The sequence below is a fragment of the Scyliorhinus canicula genome, chromosome 29, assembly GCF_902713615.1.
Source record: "Scyliorhinus canicula chromosome 29, sScyCan1.1, whole genome shotgun sequence".
In the NCBI taxonomy this organism is placed as follows: Eukaryota; Metazoa; Chordata; class Chondrichthyes; order Carcharhiniformes; family Scyliorhinidae; genus Scyliorhinus; species Scyliorhinus canicula.
Window position 1 is genome coordinate 13,846,671 of NC_052174.1, and position 12,880 is coordinate 13,859,550.

General features: G+C 51.1%; 2 protein-coding genes across 3 annotated transcripts in view; one reads left to right on the plus strand and one right to left on the minus strand.

Moving 5' to 3' along the window:
• Positions 1–2,846, minus strand: part of LOC119958328 (zona pellucida sperm-binding protein 3-like) — a 3,770-nt gene extending 924 nt beyond the window's left edge. The window contains exons 1-5 of the mRNA XM_038786768.1: positions 2,522–2,846; positions 1,855–1,970; positions 1,674–1,777; positions 1,409–1,586; positions 345–462 (exon numbers count right to left, since the gene is read on the minus strand). Of these exons, the coding sequence (XP_038642696.1) occupies positions 345–462; positions 1,409–1,586; positions 1,674–1,777; positions 1,855–1,970; positions 2,522–2,839 (834 nt within the window). The 5' untranslated portion in view covers positions 2,840–2,846. The remainder of the gene's footprint in view (positions 1–344; positions 463–1,408; positions 1,587–1,673; positions 1,778–1,854; positions 1,971–2,521) is intronic.
• A 1,578-nt stretch (positions 2,847–4,424) lies between these two features.
• acap1 (ArfGAP with coiled-coil, ankyrin repeat and PH domains 1) overlaps positions 4,425–12,880 on the plus strand; it is an 82,064-nt gene continuing 73,608 nt past the window's right edge. For both annotated transcript variants that reach the window (XM_038787016.1, XM_038787015.1), the window contains exon 1: positions 4,425–4,582. In XM_038787016.1, the coding sequence (XP_038642944.1) occupies positions 4,530–4,582 (53 nt within the window). In that variant the 5' untranslated portion in view covers positions 4,425–4,529. The remainder of the gene's footprint in view (positions 4,583–12,880) is intronic.

Genomic DNA, 12,880 nt, shown 5'->3' on the forward strand with positions numbered 1-12,880 from the left:
GTTTTTTTTTTCCTTTTATAATAATTTGACTGACTGCTTCAACCAGTTTCCTCTCATGTTTAAAGGACTGAGGATTTTTAAAAATTCAGATCATGGGGACCTTATCAACTGGATTTGCAACCTAATCTGGTTCACTAATCTGCCAACTTTACCGACAAAAAATTCTCATCACTCTTCCACCAAAAATAATGCGCCCCCCCCCCCCCCCCCCCCCCCCCCATCTTATTTCACACAATAGAAAATTCCTCAACATAGCTCCCCTGGGGTAGAGGTGAAGGGATTTGACAATCTCAGACGGCGTTATGACTGGAAGCGTTAACTCACTCGCCGAAGTGACCTCTTACCAAGCTCCTGGCATTTGGGAATCTGAATGCACCGAGTTTGATCCGGAGTTTGTCCGGTTGAGTTCTCGGAGAGACCAGAGAAGATCGGGAGTCTCCACCTCTGCTATCCACCAGGCAGCTAGAAGAGGGGCAGAATGGATCAGTGCGCTCATTGCTAATAAGACCATCCGCCAGTTTTCTTCTGACCAGAATCACAGGTACAGAGGGTAATTAGGAAAGCTAATGGCAGTTATTCAATTGGGAAGGGATTACAAAAGTAGGGAAGGTTAATGTTTAAGTTGCACAGGGCACTGACCACATCTGGAATATTGGTTGCCTTATTTAAAGGAAGGATATAAATGTGTTAGAAACAGTTCAGAGAAGGTTCGCTAGACTAACACCAGGACTGGGCAGAATCATAGAATTTACAGTGCAGAAGGAGGCCATTCAGCCCATCGAGTCTGCACCGGCTCTTGGAAAGAGCACCCTACCCAAGGTCAACACCTCCACCCGATCCCCTTAACCCCACATCACCCGTTTGGACACCAAGAGCAATTTATTTTGCTAATCCACCTAACCTGCACATCTTTGGACTGTGGGAGGAAACCGGAGCACCCGGAGGAAACCCACGCAGACACGGGGAGAACGTGCAGACTCCGCACAGACAGTGACCCAAGCCGGGAATCGAACCCAGGAGCTGTGAAGCAACAGCGCTACCATGCTGCCCATGTGGAGAGCATGCTTCCCCGGTGGGAGAATCTAGAACCAGGGGGTCACTGTTTAAAAACAAGGAGATCACCCATTTAAGAGAGACACACAAGGAGAATTTCTTTCCAGAGGCTTGTGAGCATTTGAAACTCTTCCTCAAAAGGCAGTGGAAGCAAGAGTCTTTGAATATTTCTAATGCAGAGCTGGATAGATTCTGGATTAACAATGGAAGGAAGGTGAAAGGTTATCAGGGTAAACAGGAACGCTGGCTTGATGTTACAATCAGATTTGCTGTGAGCGTATTGAATGGGGTAGCAGGGCTCGAGGGGCAGGGTGATCTCCTCCTCCTAATTCATATGTAACTCAGCAGCACTCACCCATGGAAGTCAACGAGGGGGTATCTGGGAGTGGAGACCTTGTCCGGAGTCAGTGTTGCCACACACGTATCCACATAAACCCTCAGCAGCACATGGCTCGAGCCCACAACAGAGGCCTCAATGTGAATGAATTCTCCCAGGTAGTAGCGATTGGAGGCCCGCTCTGCATCCCAGTTATCTTGGGATACAAAAAAAAACAACAGAATACTCCATCTTAAACTCCTTAACCAGCAACCATTTAAATTCCAGCCACCGTGGCCCTTACCATTCATCTGGAGCAAGGAATACGACAAAAACTTTCCTCTAGTCACCAGGGAGCTGAAGGAGGCCCAGGTGGGCCCGACAGCCTGGCTGTTGACATTATCCTTCCTGTCAGAAGAAGGTGAAAGACTATCAACATCCCAAATTTATCCTGTACTCCAGAAGATAAAGGAGAATGGGATTACCTGAGGTAGGAGCACTCAATGTGGGCAATGGTCATAGCGGTTCTCACAATGGCCGACCCAGGTTGCTTTGGAGTGTAGTACAGGTGGGTAGAATAGAGAAAGTGGTGTTCAGTTACCTGAAACACAAGTCATTGTTAACTATAAACTGAAGGGATGGGGGGGGGGGGGGGGGGGGCAAATAGAGAAAGATGTCCTCACATTGTCATTTCCCCCAAATAAGGAGGGGGAAGGGCCCCAAGAGAGATAGGAGGGCTGGGGAAGGGCCCCAAGAGAGATAGGAGGGCTGGGGAAGGGCCCCAAGAGAGATAGGAGGGATGGAAAAGGGCCCCAAGAGAGATAGGAGGGATGGAAAAGAGGGAGGGCAGGAAAAAAGGTTCCCCAAGTCACCCCCCGGCCCACTATTTTTACCATGTGAGATGTCCTCACATTGTCATTTCCCCCAAATAAGGAGGGGGAAGGGCCCCAAGAGAGATAGGAGGGCTGGGGAAGGGCCCCAAGAGAGATAGGAGGGCTGGGGAAGGGCCCCAAGAGAGATAGGAGGGCTGGGGAAGGGCCCCAAGAGAGATAGGAGGGATGGAAAAGGGCCCCAAGAGAGATAGGAGGGATGGAAAAGAGGGAGGGCAGGAAAAAAGGTTCCCCAAGTCACCCCCCGGCCCACTATTTTTACCATTACAGCAGAGCCACACTCCGAGAGGCCCCTGTGAAAGAGCACAGTGTTGGCCCATGTGTCAAGTTGAGTGAAGGGACATCCAGAGGGTCCCAGGGTCAGCTCAGAGGCCCGAATGAGGTGTCCAGTTCCAAACAGATCCAGCCCAACAATCACCAGGAATGTCCGCTCCCCACACAGAACCTGCACCGAGGGGGCAGTCCCAACAATGGAGACAGGGGCAGGCATGGCCTTCAATCCAGTCTGAAGATGCTTCAGGCGCCCCCACTGATCAGAGCCAACCACTCCAACAACCAACATCAGGACTGAGGCCCACATCACTGATCACCCCACCCTACTCCCAACACAGCTTCATCCAGCCAATTATATTCCAATAACCCAATAGAACCCACCTTGTCCAATCAGAGAATTTGATTGGAGTCAATAGCACCAATCACATGCCACACCATCATTACTGATTCATGTCCACAAGCTCAGATTGGATCAGTAATCACTTTCATTAGGATGATTACCGAACATTTAAGAATTTAAACAATAGCGTGGCACCGTTATTAAAGAGCCACCGCAATAAGTTCCGAATTATGAGAAAACTAACTTCAAAATCTTTTTGAGTTGTGACTCTGTGCCTTGCATCCGCCCTGCTCTTCTGCCTACCTGCCGGCCCCTGAGCTCGGGAAAGCCCCAAACGCAGAGAGTGGGTCCGCTCCCTCAGTATGGACATGGCCATAGAGGAGGAGAAGGCCCGAAATCTACCCGAACATCCCCATCGAGTGTGCTCCATTGGGAACGGCTTCCATGGCAGCCCAGGAACAGACCCAGCCGGAGATCCTTCCTACTCTCTCTAGCTGGCCCAATATCAGGATCATGTCATTGAGGGCGCGGTGTCTAACAGTGTAGAGGGAGCTTTACTCTGTATCTAACCCCGTGCTGTCCCTGTCCTGGGAGTGTTTGATGGGGACAGTGTAGAGGGAGCTTTACTCTGTATCTAACCCCGTGCTGTCCCTGTCCTGGGAGTGTTTGATGGGGACAGTGTAGAGGGAGCTCTACTCTGTATCTAACCCCGTGCTGTACCTGTCCTGGGAGTGTTTGATGGGGACAGTGTAGAGGGAGCTTTACTCTGTATCTAACCCCGTGCTGTCCCTGTCCTGGGAGTGTTTGATGGGGACAGTGTAGAGGGAGCTTTACTCTGTATCTAATCCCGTGCTGTACCTGTCCTGGGAGTGTTTGATGGGGACAGTGTAGAGGGAGCTTTACTCTGTATCTACCCCCGTGCTGTACCTGTCCTGGGAGTGTTTGATGGGGACAGTGTAGAGGGAGCTTTATTCTGTATCTAACCCCGTGCTGTACCTGTCCTGGGAGTGTTTGATGGGGACAGTGCAGAGGGAGCTTAACTCTGTATCTAACCCCGTGCTGTACATGTCCTGGGAGTGTTTGATGGGGTCAGTGTCGAGGGAGCTTTACTCTGTATCTAACCCCGTGCTGTTCCTGTCCTGGGAGTGTTTGATGGGGACAGTGTAGAGGGAGCTTTACTCTGTATCTAACCCCGTGCTGTACCTGTCCTGGGAGTGTTTGATGGAGACAGTGTAGAGGGAGCTTTACTCTGTATCTAACCCCGTGCTGTACCTGTCCTGGGAGTGTTTGATGGGGTCAGTGTCGAGGGAGCTTTACTCTGTATCTAACCCCATGCTGTCCCTGTCCTGGGAGTGTGGTCTTTCATTTTGATGAGTTCAGGAAAGAGTATTGAGTGACTGGGCCGAGTGAGGGACTGGTTTCCAAGGTGGGTTCAGTAGATGGCTGTCTCTTTGCTGTATGTGGATTCTTTTTGGTAAGTTGTTTGAATGGATTCCGTATTTGGAGGATGTGGTCAGCCGCCCAGCTCCGCCCACTCTACCCTTCCTCTTGTCAGAAATTGATCAACCGCCTCGACAGGCCTCTCTCGGAGAAGATGTACCATTAAGGACATTAACCCTCCACCATACCGCCTCTGTCCTCGCTGTGTCTGGCCAGGATGACCATCTCGGTGGACTTCGAGGAGTGTCTGAAGGACTCATTAAAGTTCAGGTAGGATCGAGCGACTTTCGAACCTCTGGTTGGCAAGCTGACAGCTCAGGGGATGCGTGTCACACCCTCGCCCGCCTTCCCTAACCTCTGTTCCGGAGACTACTCTCGACACAAAGCACAGCTTTTAAAATTGTCTCTTTCCCCTCCCCCCCACTCCCAAATTATTAAAAAAATTTGAAGCCAGATATTTCGGGTTTAACAAACCCGTAAGACTAGCCGTGCGGAGAAAACCTGCTTTACATTTGCAGCCACCAATCGGGACAGGGAGACAAGAATATCATCAGCACGTATCCTCCGACCTCGCAGCGTTAAACCGCACAGAAGGAGGCCACTCGGCCCATTGCGCCCTGCCAGCTCTTTGAACCCGAACGTGAGGTTTTAACAAAATCAAGTTGCTGTCCTACTTTTGGGGGTGCAGGGTGGTGTTTGTCATTACGTGACCCGTTAACACAGACCCCGGCCTGCTCGCCTTGTCACATTGAACCCTGACGTTGCCCTTGGTTTTGTTGGGGTGGGCGCGATGCAGGCAGCGCAGAATCGGCCTACGTTGTGATTAGCGAGCCTGAGAGGGAAGGTGCCGTCGGTCAAGAGCTTGTCCGCCCTGCCGCACAAAGCCCATTCGCTCGGGCCCACTCCCCTCTCTTGCCTGCTGCATCATCGGAAGTGTCATCCTTTTGAGACGAGCTGTTAAATCCATCTGAGAGAGGGGGGCGCGATCTTGCTTTAAGTGATATGGTGGAGGAAAAGATAGGGAGAAAAGTGGAGTCCTCCCCCCTTCCCCCCCCCCCCCCCCCACCATTATCCCTCAACCAATACCTAAATATTAGGTAATATTAGATATTACAGCCCCACTATTTCCCCATTGCCCTGTATCAATCTCAAACCAAATATTAAATATTAGATCATAAATGATGTCCATTTATTATCACATCACCTTTTGCAGAGCATTGCGTAAAGACTGATGTCACATTTCCTGTTTCAATCCAATGTTTATACATTTCAAAATTGGACTTTCAGATATTTCAAAGTAGAGAAAGGCACTATGAAAATGCAAGTTTAGTTTCCTTTTTCCCTCCTTCCACGTTTGGTCAGTCTTCCTGGAGACAGCTCTGAACCCTCTCCTCTTTATCTTCAACTCACCCCAAAGGCCACAGCTTCTCCATTCCCTCGTGTTTCCTCGGCTCCTGTCGACTGTGGCCCGTGGTCATCCTCTGGCCTCTGATCTGTGTGCAAGGCCCGCTCCAGAGACTTGAGTCCAGGTGGAAGCTCGCAGTTCAGTCCTGAGGGAACGCTGTACCGCCACGGGGCCACCTTTCAGATAAGAACTCGAACTAAGGTCCCACCTGTATCTGGCACCTTCTCTGTGGCAGGATCAGTCATAGTCAGCCACACACTGCGGTTTTCAATTGTTATTTTGATTCATGGGACACTGTCTGGGCCAGCGTTTATTGTCCATCCCTAATTGCCCTCGAACTGAGGGGCCTGCAAGGCCATTTCAACCTCATTTCTGTGGGTCTGGAGTCACGTGTAGGCCAGACCGGGTAAGGATGGCAGATTTCCTTCCCTAAAGGTCAGTGAACCAGAGGGGCTTTTACAACAATCGACAACGGTTTCATGATCATCATTAGGCTTTTAATTCCAGATTTTTATTGAATTGGAATTTCACCATCTGCCCAGGCGAGATTTGAACCTGGGTCCCCAGAGCATGATTCTGGATTACTAGTCCAGTGACAATACCACTTTGCCACCGCCTCCCCTGTGTCCCACAGTGTCCTCGTCTCTCACTTATCTCTCCCAACAGTTGGGAAAGCAGCGGGCAGATGGTTTTACTCCAATGCAAACAGCATTTGGTTAACCCCTTTCGAAAGGAATTGAAAGCAAGACCAGGCAAACGCATCAATGACAGGAATATTGGGAACTGCGGCGTTAATGCCAATAACTTGACGTTGGGAAAGGCTGTGTCTGAAGCTGACCCAGACAAGATTATCATAGAATTTACAGTGCAGAAGGAGCCATTCGGCCCATCGAGTCTGCACCGGCTCTTGGAAAGAGCACCCCACCCTAGTCAACACCTCCACCCTATCCCCATAACCCAGTACCCAACACTAAGGGCAATTTTGGTCACTAAGGGCAATTTATCACGGCCAATCCACCTAACCTCCACATCTTTGGACTGTGGGAGGAAACCGGAGCACCCGGAGGAAACCCACGCACACAGGGGGAGGATGTGCAGACTCCGCACAGACAGTGATCCAAGCCGGGAATCGAACCTGGGACCCTGGAGCTGTGAAGCAACTGTGCTGTCCACAAGGTTTATTTCCAAAGCAGCAAAATGCGGTCACAGACTCATCCAGTTCCTCCCAGACGCCCAGAGTGAACTGGCTCATATACTCTTGCAAGGACCCTTCCCCAGTTGGAGACAGCGGGGCATGGTTACTGTTCTAGTCCACACGAGACCTAGGGGGGATTGGGCCGATTGTCCTCCCAATGGGCCTTGTGGAATACGGGTTTGCCCGATCAGGGGGCGGGGGTCCTATAAACAGAGTATTGGACTCCAACAGCAAAGCTTGTGCAGATAGGAGCTGAGCAAGGGTAATCCAGGCTGGGACTTGAATGTTGTGTGTGTGTAGTCTCTGAAACGCTCTTCCCAAAAGGCAGTGGAAGCCAAACCTTTGGACATTTTTAAGGCAGAGCTGGATAGCTCGTTGATCAGTAAGGGGAGGTGAAAGGTTATTGAGGGCTGACGGAATGTGGGGTTGAAGTTACAATTAGCTATGATGGGATTGAATGGCAGACCAGGCTCGATGGGCCGAATAGCCTACTCCTGCTCATAATTTCAATGTTTATATGCCAGTAGGTTACCTTTTTAAAATTACTCTTCCGGTGACAAAATGGTCGCTAATCGAAGGACACGGGTTCAAGAAGATAATAGTAATAATCTTTATTGTCACAAGTAGGCTTACATTAACACGGCAATGAAGTAACTGTGAAAAGCCCCTAGTCGCCACATTCCGGCGCCTGTTCGGGTCACAGAGGGAGAATTGAGAATGTCCAATTCACCCAACAAGCACATCTTTCGGGACTTGTGGGAGGAAACCGGAGCACCCGGAGGAAACCCACGCAGACACGGGGAGGACGTGCAGACTCCGCACAGACAGTGACCCAGCTGGGAATCGAACCCGGGTCCCTGGCGCTGTGAAGCAACAGTGCTAACCGCTGTGCTAACAGAGGTGATTGAGGGAAGATTGTGAAGTGAGCTGTGATGAGCTTGGATTTACTGAGTGAAGGAAATAGTTGAAGGGGAAAAAGATATGTGGGGCTTGATGGAACCATCAATTCACTAGACACGTGCTTTAAGATATGAACAGTGGTTTTAATCTACTTACTACAGAGCCAGCCTGTTACCCGTTGAACTCACGATGAACTGCAGGCTGGCTCTGGACAAGGGTATTTATACAGCAGTCCAGGGGGAGGAGTCATGGGCGGAGCCAAGAGTGGAGCCCTGTACAAACTCCTGAGCATTCCCAGAGCTACTCATCCTAGTGGTCGGATAACGCTACTGCGCTTACAATGGTATTGGTAAATACAGTGTGAATTACTAAATTACATTCACCACGGGGCTTTAGGGAAAGACTGGTGGAGTGGATTCTGGGGACCGGACGGAACGGCACTTGAAGGGTGGGTGGCCTCCAGGTGACACTCCGCAGCGGCGACAGAATTCCAAATCTTCACTGCACTTTGTAAAAACAGTTTCCCAAATGGGATTCCGAATGTTTTGGCTGTGAATAGAATGATTTCCTTTTCACAGCAGTTTCCCGATCCAATACCTTTAACATTATTAACCCGGCCATCACTCGCTCACTGTCAACAAATTCTGAACTGAGTGTATCAAAGCCCTCCTGATAATTTAACCCTTTTCATTCCGATATCATTCTGATGATTGTGACACAGCAGGTTCACATCCCAGTAACAACAATTAAATCAGCAAATTCTGTTTTAGTGATGCTGGATATTATACTGCTCTCTCCCCATAGCCCTGTATCAAATCCCAAACTAATCCCACTCTCTCCCCATAGCCCTGTATCAAATCCCAAACTAATCCCACTGCCCCACTCTCTCCCCATAGCCCTGTATCAATCCCCAAACTAATCCCACTGTCCCGCTCTCTCACCATAGCCCTGTATCAATCCCCAAACTAATCCCACTGCCCCACTCTCTCCCCATAGCCCTATACCAATCCTCAAACTAATCCCACTGTCCCACTCTCTCCCCATAGTCCTGTATCAAATCCCAAACTAATCCCACTGCCCCGCTCTCTCCCCATAGCCCTGTATCAAATCCCAAACTAATCCCACTGCCCCGCTCTCTCCCCATAGCCCCAAACTAATCCCACTGTCCCACTCTCTCCCATAGCCCTGTACCAATCCTCAAACTAATCCCACTGTCCCACTCTCTCCCCATAGCCCTGTATCAAATCCCAAACTAATCCACTGTCCCACTCTCTCCCCATAGCCCTGTATCAATCCCAAACTAATCCCCGCTCTCTCCCCATAGCCCTGTATCAATCCCCAACACTAATCCCACCTGTCCCACTCTCTCACCAAGACATGTATCAATCCCAAACTAATCCCACTGTCCCACTCTCTCCCCATAGCCCTGTATCAATCCCCAAACTAATCCCACTGCCCCACTCTCTCCCCATAGCCCTGTATCAATCCCAAACTAATCCCACTGTCCCACTCTCTCCCCATAGCCCTGTATCAATCCCCAAACTAATCCCACTGTCCCACTCTCTCCCCATAGCCTGAATCAATCCCCAAACTAATCCCCAACTGCCCCACACTCTCCCCATAGCCATGTATCAAATCCCAAACTAATCCCACTCGCTCTCTCCCCATAGCCCTGTATCAATCCCAAACTAATCCCACTGCCCCACACTCTCCCCAACCCTGTATCAATGCCCAAACTAATCCCACTGCCCCACTCTCTCCCCATAGCCCTGTATCAATCCCCAAACTAATCCCACTGCCACACTCTCTCCAGATAGCTCTGCATCAATCCCCAAACTAATCCACTGCCCCACTCTCTCCCCATAGCTCTGTATCAATCCCAAACTAATCCCACTGCCCCACTCTCTCCCCATAGCCCTGTATCAATCCCCAAACTAATCTCACTGCCCACTCTCTCCCCATAGGCCTGTATCAATCCCCAAACTAATCCCACTGCCCCACTCTCTCCCCATAGCCCCAAAACTAATCCCACTGCCCCGCTCTCTCCCCATAGCCCTGCATCAATCCCCAAACTAATCCCACTGCCCCACTCTCTCCCCATAGCCCTGTATTAATCCCAAACTAATCCCACTGCCCCGCTCGCTCCCCATAGCCCTGTATCAATCCCCAAACTAATCTCACTGCTCCACTCTCTCCCCATAGCCCTGTATCAATCCCCAAACTAATCCCACTGCCCCAATCTCTCCCCATAGCCCTGTATCAATCCCCAAACTAATCCCACTGCCCCACTCTCTCCCCATAGCCCTGTATCAATCCCCAAACTAATCCCACTGTCCCACTCTCTCCCCATAGCCCTGTATCAATCCCCAAACTAATCCCACTGCCCCAATCTCTCCCCATAGCCCTGTATCAATCCCCAAACTAATCCACTGCCCCACTCTCACCCCATAGACCTGTATCAATCCCAAACTAATCCCACTGCCCCACTCTCTCCCCATAGCCCTGTATCAATCCCCAAACTAATCCCACTGCCCCACTCTCTCCCCATAGCCTGTATCAATCCCCAAACTAATCCCACTGCCCCACACTCTCCCCATAGCCCTGTATCAATCCCCAAACTAATCCCACTGCCCCACTCTCCCCATAGCCCTGTATCAATCCCCAAACTAATCCCACTGCCCCACTCTCCCCATAGCCCTGTATCAATCCCCAAACTAATCCCACTGCCACACTCTCTCCAGATAGCTCTGCATCAATCCCCAAACTAATCCCACTGCCCCACTCTCTCCCCATAGCCCTGTATCAATCCCCAAAACTAATCCCACTGCCCCACTCTCTCCCATAGCCCTGCATCAATCCCCAAAACTAATCCCACTTTCCCACTCTCTCCCATAGGCCTGTATCAATCCCAAACTAATCCCACTGCCCCACTCTCTCCCCATAGCCCTGAATCAATCCCCAAACTAATCCCACTGCCCCGCTCCCTCCTCATAGCCCTGTATCAATACCAAACTAATCCCACTGCCCCACTCTCTCCCCATAGCCCTGAATCAATCCCCAAACTAATCCCACTGCCCCGCTCTCTCCCCATAGCCCTGAATCAATCCCCAAACTAATCCCACTGCCCCACTCTCTCCCCATAGCCCTGTATCAATCCCCAAACTAATCCACTGTCCCACTCTCTCCCCATAGCCCTGTATCAATCCCCAAACTAATCCCACTGCCCCACTCTCTCCCATAGCCCTGTATCAATCCCCAAACTAATCCCACTGCCCCACTCTCACCCATAGCCCTGTATCAATCCCCAAACTAATCCCACTGCCCCACTCTCACCCCATAGCCCTGTATCAATCCCAAACTAATCCCACTGCCCCACTCTCTCCCCATAGCCCTGTATCAATCCCAAACTAATCCACTGCCCCACTCTCTCCCCATAGCCCTGCATCAATCCCCAAACTAATCCCACTGCCCCACTCTCTCCCCATAGCCCTGTATCAATCCCCAAACCAATCCCACTGTCCCACTCTCTCCCCATAGCCCTGTATCAATCCCCAACTAATCCCACTGCCCCACTCTCTCCCCATAGCCCTGTATCAATCCCCAAACTAATCACACTGCCCCACTCTCTCCCCATAGCCCTGCATCAATCACCAAACTAATCCCACTGCCCCGCTCCCTCCTCATAGCCCTGTATCAATCCCCAAACTAATCCCACTGCCCCACTCTCTCCCCATAGCCCTGCATCAATCCCCAAACTAATCCCACTTTCCCACTCTCTCCCCATAGGCCTGTATCAAATCCCAAACTAATCCCACTGCCCCACTCTCTCCCCATAGCCCTGAATCAATCCCCAAACTAATCCCACTGCCCCGCTCCCTCCTCATAGCCCTGTATCAATACCAAACTAATCCCACTGTCCCACTCTCTCCCCATAGCCCTGAATCAATCCCCAAACTAATCCCACTGCCCCGCTCTCTCCCCATAGCCCTGAATCAATCCCCAAACTAATCCCACTGCCCCGCTCTCTCCCCATAACCCTGTATCAATCCCAAACTAATCCCACAGTCCCACTCTGTCCCCTTAGCCCTGTATCAATCCCAAACTAATCCCACTGTCCCACTCTCTCCCCATAGCCCTGAATCAATCCCCAAACTAATCCCACTGCCCCGCTCTCTCCCCATAGCCCTGTATCAATCCCCAAACTAATCCCACTGCCCCACTCTCTCTCCATAGCCCTGAATCAATCCCCAAACTAATCCCACTGCCCTGCTCTCTCCCCATAGCCCTGTATCAATCCCCAAACTAATCCCACTGCCCTGCTCTCTCCCCATAGCCCTGTATCAATCCCCAAACTAATCCCACTGTCCCGCTCTCTCCCCATAGCCCTGTATCAATCTCAATCTAATCCCACTGCCCCGCTCTCTCCCCATAGCCCTGTATCCATCCCAACCTGTAGCCCACAGGAGCCCAGTGATGTATGATGTACCCATCCCAGTTCTAGTCTACCTTTCAATGTCGAGGTAGTGCCTGTGTCTGATCAGAGTGATGGGCCTCCTGAACCCGGTTATGTAATCGCTGTGTAGTTCCCTGATTGGCTGCAGTGATGACTCCAAGCAGGAATGTTATGGTGACAGGCGATGGGCAGGGCGGAGGGGGATGAGTCCGGGATGCACCAAACAGCATCTTTCTCCCCATTCCCAAGAGCAGGACGAGCTGGGAAAGGAAGGGGATGGGAATTTTAATTTTTTGGTGTGAATCCGGAGTTCAGTTGATGGGGAATGGTGCATTGAGCAGTGTGAAAGGTTGGGTTTGTGGTGGGTAGCAGATAGTAGGCCAAGATGAACTCACTAACCCTCACGGCCTGCAAGGCGTCATTAAGCTCCTTTTGGCACCTGCCGCTTGGGTTCCGATGCCAGAGCATGACCTTGCAGGGCACCTGTACCCCCTCCCTTTTGCAGGGGTGGTCCCTGAAAGACTACCTGACCGCTGTGGCACTCGGACGTACCTCCTCCTGCCCACCTGCACCACTACGGCCCCCAGGACTGCCGCCGTGAGTCTGGATGTGCCC